The following is a 13,487-nucleotide window of genomic DNA, read 5'->3' as shown; positions in this document are numbered from 1 at the left end:
GCCGGGACGTCGATGTAGAGAAGACGACTCGGATTGTATGACTGGAGGCGAGCAGTTGTCCGTTTCAAGCGCTTCGATTGTTTGGTTTGTTCACTGCAAGGGGGAGCTCTTGTTGTCCGGCAAGCTGCAGCGCAGGCGGTCAAGACCAGTGTACAACGGATGGAGCCGGAGAGCGGCTGCAGAAGGCACATCAGGAAGCTGGCTCGAGGCGGCAAGAGGCAGACGTGCAATCCTGGACGAGAGTGAGCCCATCTGGCGTCGAGGACGTGAAAGCGGAACGGAGTAAAGAAGCTGGGGAGAGGCTCTTGCCAGAAGGAGCGGCTGATCAGGCCAGCCAATCAGACGGCCAGGCCCAGGAAGTCGATGGCGTGCCATGTGACTGCGGGCGTTGGGAAAAGGGTCCCCGCAAAAAGCAAGCAGAGAGGGCCAGTGATTCTGTTGGTCTATTTTTGGTAGTGAACGCGACTCCGTCTTGAGGCCATCGCGTGGCCACCGTTTGACGAGACAGCGACCCTTTTGGCCTTCCGCCGGCCCTCTCCGGACGTGCGAAACGGTAGTGACTGCCGGCTGTTGTCGAGATTGTCTGCAAACGAGAAATGGCGCCGGTGAAGACGGCGGCAGCGACCGAGCGGCCGGCCAAGCGGCGCAAGATGCGCGGTGTCAAGGGTGACGAGAGCGCAGAAGAGCTGGCGAGCGGAGCGGCGAAGAAGCACGGCGAGACGCTGTTGATACGAGGCGGGCGACAGTGGCAGCGGGCCTCGCGGCAGGAGGGAGAGGGAGGAGGAGAGAGAGAGGAGAGAGAGGAAGACGAAGGGGAAGACGAGAAGGAGGATCAACAGGTCGACAGCGAGCGGGAGTCGACAGACTCGCCGTCAGCCCAGCTGGCAGGGGCCGTACGGCCACGACAGTCGCGATCGCAGACGCGCGACGAGACGGAGTCGGGCTCACGAGCCGCGTCGCGGTCGGCCTATCGTTCGCTGTCTCGATCGCGATCGCGATCACGGTCACGACAGCGGTCAGCGTCTCGGTCACAGTCACAGTCGCCCGTGCGGTCGTCACCATCCGTGCTGCACGGACGGTCCACGTCCTCGCCGCGGCCGCATTACCGGCGGGTGTTCTCGATGCGCGGCCACGAGGGCGCGGTGTCGCAGGTGCGGATCTCGCCGGACGGACAATGGATCGCGTCGGCGTCGGCGGACGCGACCGCACGGATCTGGGACGCGGCCACAGGGACGCACATGACCACGCTGGTCGGCCACCTAGCCGGGCTGTCGTGTCTGGCCTGGAGCCCGGACTCGAACACGCTGGCGACAGGGTCGGACGACAAGTCGATCCGGCTGTGGGACCGCGTGACAGCCGAGCCGGCACACGCGCTGGTGCGTGGTGGTGGCGAGCCGGCGAGCGGCTGGGAAGAAGAGGGCCGGCCGGACGGTCCGGTCGATGCGGGCCATGGCAATCCACCCAGCAGCCGCACGGCCGCCGCCGCCCGGACGCGGGCTAGCCACTATGCGCGCAGCAGCCGACTCGACAGCGCCGGCGCCGGCGGGGCTCGCGGCTCGCGGCTGCCCCTGCTCGGACACCACAACTACGTCTACTGTCTGGCCTTCTCACCCAAGGGCAACATCCTCGCCAGCGGCAGCTATGACGAGGCCGTCTTCCTCTGGGACGTGCGGGCTGGCCGGCTGATGCGCAGCCTGCCCGCCCACAGCGATCCTGTCAGCGGCATCGGCTTCTGCTGTGATGGCACGCTGGTCGTCAGCTGCTCGACCGACGGTCTGATGTGAGTCTTCTTACCTACCGGTCTGCCTCCGTCTAGTTCTAACACCCCCAGCCGCATCTGGGACACGGCCACGGGCCAGTGTCTGCGCACGCTCTTGCTGATCGACGAGGACAACCCGGCCGTGTCGAACGTGTGCTTCTCGCCCAACGGCCGCTACGTTCTGGCCTTTAACCTCGACTCGTGCGTTCGCCTGTGGGACTACGTCGCCCAGCCGAGCATCGTCAAGAAGACGTACCAGGGCCATCTGAACAAGGCCTTCTCCATCGGCGGCTGTTTTGGCGTGCTCGAGAGTGTCGGCCCGACCGCCAGCCAAGACGACGCCAGTCCCGTCCGCCAACCGCTTCGGCCGTTTGTCGCCGCCGCCAGCGAGGACGGCGATGTCGTCCTGTGGGACGTCGGAACCAAGGCCGTCGTGCAGCGGTTGCGGCGGGCTCACAAGGGCGGCGTCTGCTTCTGGGTCGACGTCTGCGGCGCCACCATGGTCAGCTGCGGCCAGGACGGCTGGATCAATGTGTATCAGCACGGGGAAGCCAAGGACGTTGAAGAGCCCACTGGAGGGCTGACGAGTTGTTCGTGAATCACGTGCAATATTGACTAATCAGAATTATTACATAATGCACATGCTGCCATATTCTGGACCCAAAACAAGTATGCAAATAGCTTGCTGCCCTCATACCGTCTCCCATCCCCCGTTGTTGATGTCCATCTCCAGCTTGCGGCTGATGAAGCTGGGTATGCCGTGGCTCAGCCAGACGGCCCGCAACATCAGGTCGTAGCGGCGCTGATTCAGCAACAATGGACGGCCGTGTCGGAAGCCCAAGTCAACCTCACCGTACTTATCAATGTACGGGGCATAGCCGTAGGATCCCGAGAGCCGGTGCAGGTAAAAGATGCAGCACTTTCGGATGCTGAGAAAGAGGCCGATATTTCCTTGGCATCTGGCTTGTTAGCTTTTCTCTCCACTCTCTCTCTCGTCCCTCTCTCGTCCGAACACTCACTTCCTCATGTGTTGTTGTGCCCCCCCAATCTTCCGCCACGCCTGTCGTCGTCCGCCCTTCTCTTCCTTCAGACAGCAGATGGCCTGGCCGCAGAAGACGGTGCCGCACAGCAGACAGATCATCGGGTCCGACACGTCTTTGCCCGTCGTCGGACAGCGACAGCGCGTGCACGCGTCCAACAGCTGGTCAAAGTGGCGTGGCAACCCCACGAGCTCGTAGATGGCCGGATGACTAAGCAAGGCCGATGGGTTCGCGGATGATGTCGGTGCTCGATCTAGTGCCCGGACGCTGTGCTGCAGCCATCCGGCGACCAGCCGTGTCGTCGTCGCGGGCCAACCGTGCGCCGCGCCTCCTGCTGTCGGCGCCGTGCACATGTCGTCAAACGACGGCAGCCGCAGCGCCTCGCTCAGGCGGTCCAGCTCGTCCAGCTCCGGTGCTGGCGACACGTGACTGTTGAAGTCGACGCCGGCTTGCGCATGCAGCAAAACGGCTGTCTTGCGCAGAAACACGAGCGCGTACCGTTTGGTAAAGTTGTAGTAGCCCTCGACCGTGTGGAGTCCGTCCTGATCGAATGCACGGTTCCGAAGTGCATCGACCGGATTCGTTCCATTGGCTGGCATCGTCCCATCGGCTCCTACGGTCAGCCGCATGACTCCCAGACAGAATTCGGCAAAGCCACGGATCGGCTCGGTCGTCTCGGCCGCCTGCTGAGCCTCCACCAGCTGAACCCACGCCGCGCTCGAAAAGTTGCGCCCCATGTGGTAGACCGCCTTGACCAGCTCGGCCAGATAGCACAGCCGGACCAGGTGGGCCATCTGCAGCTGTTGTGCCGGCATCACGCCGAACACGCATTCGCACAGAAAGACAAACGGGTCCAAGCTCAGCAGCGGTGCGTAACGGTCCAGCCGTAGATCCGTCGACTCCGTCTCCTCGTCCTCGTTCGCGTATTGCGCCGCAAACAGCTGGCAGTGCTGCCGCTCGCTGTCGCGCCGGAACTCGCCCTCCACCCGGTTGTTGCCCGCCCGTCGGTGCGCTCCCACTGCAATGTACGACGTCACCGTCTCGCACAGCACCCGCAGATGCGTCATCTGCTGCTCCGGGATCTTCGACAGCAGCGTCATCCCGTACTCTGCGTCTGTGCCGCGCTGCTGGATCTCCACAGCCGAGATCGAGTAGCCGACTGCCTGTGCCAGCGTGTCGCTCATGCACAGCTCGCCTTCCAGCATCTCGCCCTCCGCCCGGAATTGCGACCGCAGCTCGTTTGTCCACAGCGTCATGCACAGCCGTCGATACACTCCCACCAGCTCGTGCACAATGTTGCCGCCACCGCCGCCGCCGCCACTCAGAGCTGCCCGTTGTCCGAATCCGTGGCCGTGGCTGTGCATCGGCAGCAGTGATGCCACTGTGACCGGGCTCGTCAGCAGAACCGCCGACAGTGCACTGCTTGGTCGCATCGTCGGCTCCCACGCCTCTGACACCAGGCTGGCCGTCCGTTCCTGCACTGATCCGATCGTCGCTGTCGTCATGTACCGCGCAAATTGCTTCAGTATCCCGTCGGCCACCTGTCGCGTCCCCGTCATCTGGCCGTCCAGAAAATCGCCAAACGGCTGCGTCGCCTCCAGCGCTCCCGGGTACGATTCCTCCTTGCCCTTCCACACGATCGGCAGGAAAGCGTTGCCCAGCGCCTTGCACAGCGGACACACAAACTCGAGCTTTTCCGTGTCCTCCGGGTGGTGTCGTGCAATCTGCTGGTGGTGGCGTCGCAGCGTCGCCTCAAAGTACGCCTCGAAGCAGTGGTAGTGCATGATGTGGCCACAGCCCACCGACAGCGTTCCGCCATGGCAGTTCTGCGCCGGAAAGCCCTTGCCGATGCCTTGTCGCTCCGTCTCGAACGCCTTGCCCTCCGCGCTGATCTTGACCACCGTCGACCGGTTCTCGCCCGCCACCCCAAACGGCCGCAGCTTCTCGGCCGACCGGTCCAGATTCCGTGGCGTCGACGCTGCCTCCCGCACAAAGTCCGCATCCTGCAGGTCCGTCTGTCGCAGGATCATGCTGTCCGTGAAAAAGGCAAACGTCCCGTACAGCCGCCGCTCGTCCGTGTTCTCCTGGCACAAGATGCATGTCCCGCCCGGATACTTCCACGCCTTCTTTTCCGTCGGCAACTGTGACGACGTCTGGTCCAGTTCCTCGTCCAGTTCCTCGTCTACCGTGCCCCAGTCCACATCGCCCTGCTTCTCCAGAAAGCTCTTCTGCTGCTCCTGAAACTGTGCCATCACCCGTGCCTGTCGTGCTAGTGCCGCCCGCTTCTTCCGCTCGCGCTCCTCCTCCGCGTCTTGGTTGTTGGCCGGCGACGCCGTGCTGATCCGCTCCACTGACACCCCCAAGCGCGCGTACGCCGCTGCAAATCCCTGTGGTCGCTTCTGCCGCATCCGCTTCAGGATCAGCGTGATCTTGGGCTGGCACGACTTCAGCTCTTCCCGCGTCGACATCAGGTCCAGCAGCGCCACAATCGTCTTGGCTGCCGGCGCCGACGCCATAAAGTTGCTCCGCGCCACTTTATTGAGCGCAAGCTCGATGAAGGACGCCCCCTTCTCCTCCTCTCCCTCGCCTTCTCCTGTCTTGTCCTCCGCAATCGCAATCAGCACCAGGTGCAGCAGCACCTGCAGAAACGTCTCGACCCGCGTTATCGGCACCGCCGGCGTCAGCTGGCCGGCCGTCAGCGAGTACAGCAGCGAGTAGTACACCAGCTGCGCAAAGATGCCCGTCGACGTGAAGTTGCTGAGCCCCACAAACGCCCCTGATCGGATCGGCCGCAGCCGTGGCTCGTACACGATCGACTCTACCGGTCGGCCCGTCTTCTTCGCCATCCACCGCCGGTACGCCGTCTCCGATTCCTCCCGCTGGTTCTTGCTGTAGTGCGCAATGTACGGGTCGACCTCTTCAATGTGTCGTGCCTCCAGCTCAAACGTGCCCACGTCCGCATTGCCGTCGGGCGCCTTGAACACCGTCAGGCTCTCCAGCACCTTCTGGAAGTTCTCCTGCTCCTGGTACCGGTCCGGCAGCTTGTTGCAGATGTCCGAGTACGACAGCGGCCGGAAGCAGAGCACGTGGATGATGTCGCGTCGCAGCGCCAGTATCTGCGCCGCCTCTGCCTCCGCCTCTGCCTCCGTCTCTCCGTCCCCGTCTGCCGCCTCCACCAGCGACGTCCGGTCGCTCACCAGCACGATCAGCAGGTGCACCATGTCCTCCACCACGTCCAGGTGCTGCCCGTCGTCCTGTGCCTCCGTCTTTTGCTCAAAGATGCCCTTGACCCACCGCTCCATCCCGAACCGGTCGATCACCGACGCCAGCACTCGGCTCGGGTTGCACACCACCAGCGCCGTCTGCAGCAGGAACACGTCTCGGTGGTGCGCCACGTCACGCTGGCTCACCCCCCGGTACGTCCCCGCTTGGTGCCGCAGGCTGATCCCGTTGCGCACCCACATGCCCGCCTTCATCTGCGCCAGCCACGCGCACACCCGCAGCGAGTAGTCAAACGCTGCCATCAGGTAGTCTTCTGCCTCGTAGTCGCGCCGCGGCATAATCTTGCGGCCCATCGACCGTGGCGTGCCCTTCAGCTCGGCCGCCGTGAAGCTGAGCAGCGCCCGCAGCGTCTCCACCGACATCGACCGCCCGCACTCGATCAGCCACGAGAGCGTGTAGTGCAGCGCGTGGTGGAAGCTGATCGGCTGTCGCTCCACCACGAATGCCACCACGTCGTACCGCGCGTCCACCTCGTCAAACTCCAGATCCGTTACCGTCTTGAACACCACCTCGTCGCGGATCTCCGCCTGCGAGAATCGCAGCCGCTCTGCCCCGATCGAGTTGATGATCACGCTCTTGGTCGCAACCCGAATCGCCCGGTGTAGGTGCACGTAGTCTGCCGAGCGCAGGTTGCGGAACGCCTCCGAAAACTGCCGGCACAGTCGGTTGATCTCGCGCGTGATCAGCGACGCGCTGATCCACGTGTCCGTCTCGTACTCCACGTGCTCGCCGATCGCCCGCGTGTTCGGACAAATGCCCTGGTGCAGCTTGACCAGGTCCAGGAATTGCATCATGTACCGGTCCTCCGTCCGCAGACGCTCCTGCACGTGTGGCGAGCTGAAGAGGAACTTAAGGTCCACGAAGAAGTGGTACATCCGCCGGTTCGTCACCGAGCCCGAGTCAAATGCCAGCACCGCGCTCGACGACACGTCCCACGGATGGCCCACCTGCCGCGTCGTCAGGAACGTGTACAGGATCGCCATCAGGCTGGTCAGGAAGTTGCCGCGCTCCACGATCTCCGCCGTGATCGACGGCGTTGTCAGCATCTGCAGCGAGATGTTGATGATCGAGTGGTCCGGTTCGCGGTCGCCGATGAGGTACAGCTGTGCGAGCGTCGTGTACAGCCCGGCGAAGCGCAGCCCGAGCACCCGTTTGAATTCCGGGATCGTCACCACCGTCGATATGTAGAGCGACCGCAGGTCGTTGCGCACCTTCTTCCACATCCGCAGATCGAACAGGATCAGCCAGTCGAGCCGCACCCGCTGGAAGAGGTCCTCGGCCGGCTGCACCCCCTCACACTCCATGTATGCCGCCGGCACCCCGAGCCAGTAGTGTCCCGGCTTGGGAGGCGGTGCCTTCTCCGTCACCCCGCCGCCAGGTGTCTTGGGGATGTCGAGCCCGATCTTGGCATACGTGCTCGCTGCTATCAGCGGCTCGGCCGTGTCCGAATCCGACGGCGTCACATCGCGTTCCCGGATGTTGCGTCTTGCCGAGAGGGGGGCAGCCACAGGTACAGGCGCAATAATGGCTGGCGTGGCTGCCGCAGGTCCTGCCGCTGTAGCTGCTGCTGCTGTTGCTGGAGTTGGCATCTGGTAGCCAGCCAGAAGAGCTTCGTCCATCTCGGCAATCTCAAACGGCATCACCTGCCACGGGTTCGTGCGCACACGGCCGTCCGGTTCTCGTGTGGCTGCTGTCGTGGCGTCGCCCGGAACTGCATCTGCTGGCTGTGCGTCAGACATGATTACGTCGCCGTCACCAGCATCCTCTGCCTGGTCGTCGCCTGTCGCTGCTGCTTCCTCGCCATCTTCCTCGTCGTTGTCCTCATCGTCGTCATCCTCTCCTTCGGCAATGATGATATCAATGTCTTCGTCCTCCTCGTCATCGTCCTCCTCATCCTCGCCGCTGTCCTCTACCATGGCCGCCATCTGCGCAGCCCGCCTATTCCGCAGCAGCATTTCATGGGCGAACACCGGGTTCACAGCTTCTCCATCCTGTGACAATGTGTCCTCGTCGTCTATGCCGTTTTGCCCCACAATCGCATGGCTGGCCGGACTGCCCTTGCGCCACGGCCGCAGAAGCTCCTCGCATACCACTCGCCGAAGGATGCCGTGGTCGTCGCCGACACTGCAGCCGGTTATATCTGACAGCCACTCGATTATGCTCCCACACATCTGCTCCCGGAACGTGTCCCGGGACGACCGGATCGTCACCGTCACCTTGATGTCCTCGAGTATCCGTGACACCCGGAGCAGGCTCTCGATGCTTTGCGAGTGCTTCAGTAGGCTTCGCCCAATCTCGTCCGTCTCGTGGGCCCGCTTCTGGCCGTCCGCTGCGGTCGTCTGACATGCCCTCGCCACCTGGTGTGCCACGTCCGTGACCGTGTGCTTCTCGTCGTTCCAGAGAAGCACCGCGTATTCGTCAGGGGGGCCAGTGTCACCGCCACCGTACGTCGCCGACAGCCGGGACATGCGCTCGTCGTGCTGGATCGACTGGACCGTCTTGGTCTGGCGCAGCTGCTCGGGCGAACACGACACCACGTCGCACATAAAGTCGAAAACCCGGCTGATGGTCATGCGGATGCTTTCCTCCAGGTCGCGTGGCGTCCCGACCGGCGCTTTGCCCTTGTTCTTGCCCCCGAAGCCGTCCTGCCAGGCCGAGTGTATGGTGCAGTACATTGGCGTCCTCCAGGCCTCTGAGTCGCCGCAGTCGCAGCAGCCGCTGTTACCGGGCGACACGCTGATGCGCACCATATGGCCTCGATGGTCTGTGGATTCGAAGCAGCGGCTGCAGAGACAACACGTATCATCTGTCCCGCACGTCTTGCACGAATAGGTAGCCTCGCCAGGCCGAAATATATGGCCACACGCGTGACCCCGTGCGGCCTCTGTGTATTCCGCCCCGTTCACCGCGCCTTGTGCTTCCCGAAGCTTCAGCGTACCTCCCCGTAGTGGCCCACCGGTTATGGGAAAGAATCGGTCCATGTACTGCGCATTTCCACCGGCCATGCACCAGAAGAGGCTTTGCAGGAGATCCCGCTCGGCCTGCTCGTTGTAACGGCATGAATACTTGGCTGCGAGACCCATCAGGAACTCGCAGAGCTGCTGCTCTTGTGTGCTCATTGGCGCCTCCATCCCTGCAAAAAGGGCCGCCGACACGTGTGTCGTTCCTCAAATAGTCAGGCTGGGCCGGGATCCTTGCATTGAGGTGTATATTGGCGCCGGAACTGTCTCAGCGAGCAACCTGTCTGGGTGGATTTTCGATGACGCCAGAGGGAAACGGTGCTAAAGGAATATGGGACCTTCGCCGTCGGGTGCTTGTCGAGCTTTTGCTTATACCGTGTCGTGTTGCGGTAGGGTATGTGTGAATCTGTCTCTTTTTTTGAACTCAAGCTTCAAATCGGAAGCACTCAACCCAAATGTTCGGGTGGGGGTTGTTCGTGTGGAAGGGTCGACACGACGTAGTGGGTGGCGGGGTCCAAAATGGCAGGGGCGGCCTGGCATAATTCTATTATTCAGCATGCAGACTATGGCTTGTTTTGTTCGCGCAGCTCGCCACAACAGAATTTGCTTCGCCATTTGCAAGCATGTGAGATTATTCTAGCCTCGTTATGTATAAACGACAGAGGGTATCTAAGATTTGTGTATATGCACCCGGAGAGCCAAAACAGAAAAGCAGTTCCATCATCCGAACGCCCGAGGGCCAATTTCCCAGCTATGCATATCTCGTACTGACAAACTTACGAGCCAAAGTTCTCTCTCTCTCGTGCGTCGTCCTCCCTCGCAGACGCTCAGCCCCCGAGCCGCTCTATTACTCGGAAGATGTTAATCGTCAGCGTGAGAGCCCACGACACCAGCCCGATGAGCTCAAAGGCCCCCAACGTCCGCAGAAGGCCCTCGCTGCCTTCGGAGGACACAAAGATCATGGCCTCGAACCCGAGCGACGTGCTTGCCGACTTGAATATGATGAAGAACAGGTCCGTCAAGATGAGCCGAATGCGATCCGCCGGCGGGCGCAGACCCAACGGCTTGCCCGTATAGTCGTCCACGGTGATATAGCCAATGTACGGCACCGCCACCACATCAACAACAATAGCCACGATCACCTGCGTCCGCTCTGGCGCGTTGCCCAAGCTGCCAGCCTTCCCCACCGTGTTGAGCCGCTCCCGTTTATGAATCTCGATGGCCACCGCCAGAGCCACAATCGAGGTCATGAGCACGGTCAGGCGGCAGGCAAGCGGCACCAGCGGGTGGTGAAGCAGCAGCTCCCAGATGCGCTGCCATACCGGCTTGTCGGCCAGCTTGCTGGGGACGTGAAGCTTATGGTGAAATTGGCCAACACCGCCGCCGCCATCGCCACCGCCGACTTTGGGATGCAGCGACGAGAGATAGCCAAAGTCCATGAGATTAAGCCGCTGCATCTCTTCGTCGTCCAGTATCTCGGACTTCTCGTTTGCCGCGTGCGGGTAGCGCGTGGACTCGATAAAGGCGTGCCACTGCGACTCGGGGTTGTACCACCACGGTGTTCTCGCCGTGGCCGCAGACGCGTCCGGATGACCAGAGGCCGATGAGCTGGCCCCTGCTTGTGCACTGCTTCCACTCGGCGCGCCCGGTGCGCCCGGCCTCCTAGGTGTGTGTCTGTCCCATTCTGTCCTGTATGTTGTCGGCCCCTTGGTTACGTGGTACTGTGGCACGATGACAGGTTCAGCCGAGCGCAGATGGTCCCATTTCCGGCCCTCCTTTGGTCGGAACAAGAGCGATAGGCGATATCTCAGACTAGGGGCAGCCGCAGGCGTCGGGGCAGGAGGCTTTGGTATTGGGGACGGTGCTGTCGTTCCGGCAGGTTTTGGCGCGGGCTTATTCAATCCCTCAGAGGTGCCGTTTTCGCCAGCATGCTCTTGGCCCTTGCCGTTAGGCACCGAACCGCCAGAGGGTCCTTGATTGTACCGCGCCTCAGAGGGGTCATGGTTGCGTTGCGGGTATACAGTCTGTGGAGGTCGGCGAATGACCCATGCTTTTGGCGCGGTCAGCAGGAAGAAGCTCGCCAGAGACGCGACGCTGCTGGCATATACATACGCGGTACCGTCTTTACCGTCTCCCGTGACATTTCACCCGAAAAAGGGTCGGCATAGGCTGCAGTATGGGCGCGTAGCAGAGTGTCGGCATCCGCTCCCCAAGAGGGGGCAGAGCTTGGAAGTGAGCTGAGGTGGAAAGGGTCAATCGGATGGCCCGGGACGCAAGACAGCAGCTCAGGAAGTACACGACATAGCCAATACGAAGGCAAAGGGGGTACCTATGGCAAGAAAGAATGAGAGGCGACAACAGGAGGAGAGCTGCGACCCGTCGTTCAGGGTATTCTAGTGCAGTGGTTGGGAACAGGAGGAAGGGATGTGGTCATCAGGTCCCCATGACTCCGGGAAAAGTGCCGTGGCTAATTAAAGTAAGTAAGATACGTAGAAATTGGAGGCCCATTTCAGATAAGCGCCACTAGCTGCCAACTGCTTTATGTCCTATGTATCTTAGCCAGCCTGCAAGCTTCGCCACTAACACGAGCGCTGTTTGTTTACTCGCCTTTTCTTTGCTTTTCTCACGGCTATTGCTGTCAAACCCCTACGGCAGACACGCAGTAATACCAAGTGGACTTGTCTCACCGGATGCGGAAAAACTGCTGGCGGGTCGAGAGTCGCAAGGGAAAGTCGCCTGTTAATCCGGTGCTACATAGTATGGACCCACGATTGGCCAACCAGAGGTCGCAGCTAGCCAACATGTCGTCATGATTTGCACCTAGGCAATTAGAAGGCCGAATTTTGCGTGCCTAATCCAGCTTCAACCCTTTTTGAGGTACCTGTGCGTATTGCGAATGGAAAAAGCTCCCAATTGAATTACGTATACTCCGTAGGAGCTGGCCCAAAGAGGCGAGGCAGTCTGCTCCCTACATGTCCGTGGCTTAGTGACGGTATATCCTACTGTATCTCATGGTACATATCCACCTGCTTTTTTTTTTCAGCTTACAGACCTCAATTTCCATCAGCTGTTCGGGATTTGTTCTTTAGTGCTTTCGGCGCGGACTTAAGGGAGAAAATAGGCGTTTGCTGCCTGAAAAGCATAGTCTACGCGACTAATTCAAAACGACATCGAAAGTTGAGATTTTGATACCGGACCAGTTCCAGCACAAACGATGCGGCTCTTTCTGCTGCCAATATCTACGCGCCGCACGCTGCTTTTCTGTGAGCGGGTACTGCCACCATCGTATCCGCCGCAGGCGACAGCCGGTGACCAAGCGCAAGCGCAAGACGATGCAAGCAAGACAGACCAGGCAGCATTGACGCAGACGCAGACGCAGCTGCAGGTACAGCCACGGGGGAATGAATCTCTGGTGGACAAGGCACAGGATCGCGCCGCCCGGTTCTGGGCAGGCTGGGAGAAGAAGCCGGCGGGTAGCTGGCAGCGTCGTCTCGTCGCCTACGGCAATGCTGGCTTTCGCCGCATCACGTTTGAGGAGTGGGGGCTCAAATCGGTGCCGCCGCTGACGCGACAGCACAGGCTGGCCGTTGAGAGTGGCGACCCTTCCCTCCCGGCACCGCCGGTCGTCGAAATTGTCTTCCCCCCGTCCATGCTTCCACCCGGCAGCGTCCCCGGCCTGCTGCACCGGCTTAGCACCGAGCGCGAGTCTCTCCACCGTCAGCGGCTGCTCTGGTGTCTCGTCGGCATGCCCATCACGCTGCCGATAGCCGTCCTCCCAGTGTGAGATGCCTCCTCCCTGAAACCTATTTGATCTGACATGACTTGCTGACACTGACCGGCCAGCGTGCCCAACATCCCGTTCTTCTACCTCGTCTACCGGGCCTGGTCGCACTGGCGCGCCATCTCGGGTGGCAAACACATCCAGTTCCTGCTGCAGCACAACAAATTCACCCTCTCGCCGTCGCCAGTTCTTGACGCTGTTTATGCAAAGGAGAAGGCGAAGTTAGCTGCCGCTTCAGCTACTACGGCTACTGCCGTTGCGCCAGCACACACAAAGGAGGGGGCCAAAGAGGCGGAGGCGCTTCTGCTGTCGAATCCCGAAGGCGCCATGGCGGTGTCTGAGGCGGTCGAATCGCCGCAGCTGGAGCTCGAGCTTGAAAGGGCCACCTGGCAGATCGAAATGGCCATAGGCAAGGCCGAAAAACAGGCAACAGACGATCGTCAGTCAGCCGAGTCAGGAGCCGTTGGTGGCCAATCAGAAAAGGTGAAGAGCAAGTCGTCATGAAGGCAACGAAATAGTCTTCGGCCCAAGACAGGGCGCTCTGTACATGACGCGAAAATTCACGAAGGCGGGTTAGTGGTATTGGGTCGGCGAGAACATCGTGGGGAAAACCAAAAAGGAAAGCATGGTGGCAGATTATTAGGCAACATCTCCGTTAAGCATAT

General features: G+C 61.2%; 4 protein-coding genes across 4 annotated transcripts; 2 read left to right on the top strand and 2 right to left on the bottom strand.

The window, feature by feature from the left end:
- Nucleotides 1–596: 596 nt before the first annotated feature.
- CMQ_967 (WD repeat protein) lies at nt 597–2,357 on the top strand (the record flags this gene model as incomplete). The annotated part of the gene is made up of 2 exons (XM_014318046.1): nt 597–1,780; nt 1,832–2,357. 2 exons carry the CDS (start codon nt 597–599, stop codon nt 2,355–2,357), a joined length of 1,710 nt encoding a protein of 569 aa, XP_014173521.1.
- Nucleotides 2,358–2,450: 93 nt separating this feature from the next.
- Nucleotides 2,451–9,212, bottom strand: CMQ_704 (ubiquitin-protein ligase e3 component; the record flags this gene model as incomplete). Its single annotated transcript, XM_014317783.1, has 4 exons — nt 2,451–2,718; nt 2,779–7,566; nt 7,746–7,798; nt 7,995–9,212. 4 exons carry the CDS (start codon nt 9,210–9,212, stop codon nt 2,451–2,453), a joined length of 6,327 nt encoding a protein of 2,108 aa, XP_014173258.1.
- Nucleotides 9,213–9,868: 656 nt separating this feature from the next.
- On the bottom strand, nt 9,869–11,184 carry CMQ_1569 (uncharacterized protein; the record flags this gene model as incomplete). The annotated part of the gene is made up of 2 exons (XM_014318648.1): nt 9,869–11,091; nt 11,154–11,184. The coding sequence occupies 2 exons, from the start codon at nt 11,182–11,184 to the stop codon at nt 9,869–9,871; spliced, it is 1,254 nt and encodes a 417-aa protein (XP_014174123.1).
- A 1,071-nt stretch (nt 11,185–12,255) lies between these two features.
- CMQ_417 (uncharacterized protein) lies at nt 12,256–13,326 on the top strand (the record flags this gene model as incomplete). The annotated part of the gene is made up of 2 exons (XM_014317496.1): nt 12,256–12,821; nt 12,885–13,326. The coding sequence occupies 2 exons, from the start codon at nt 12,256–12,258 to the stop codon at nt 13,324–13,326; spliced, it is 1,008 nt and encodes a 335-aa protein (XP_014172971.1).
- Between the last annotated feature and the right edge of the window lie 161 nt (nt 13,327–13,487).

The sequence above is a fragment of the Grosmannia clavigera genome (genome assembly GCF_000143105.1).
Source record: "Grosmannia clavigera kw1407 unplaced genomic scaffold GCSC_140, whole genome shotgun sequence".
NCBI classification, from domain to species: domain Eukaryota; kingdom Fungi; phylum Ascomycota; class Sordariomycetes; order Ophiostomatales; family Ophiostomataceae; genus Leptographium; species Leptographium clavigerum.
Note: the sequence above shows the minus strand (reverse complement) of the source record. Positions and strands in the feature narration are given on the sequence as shown.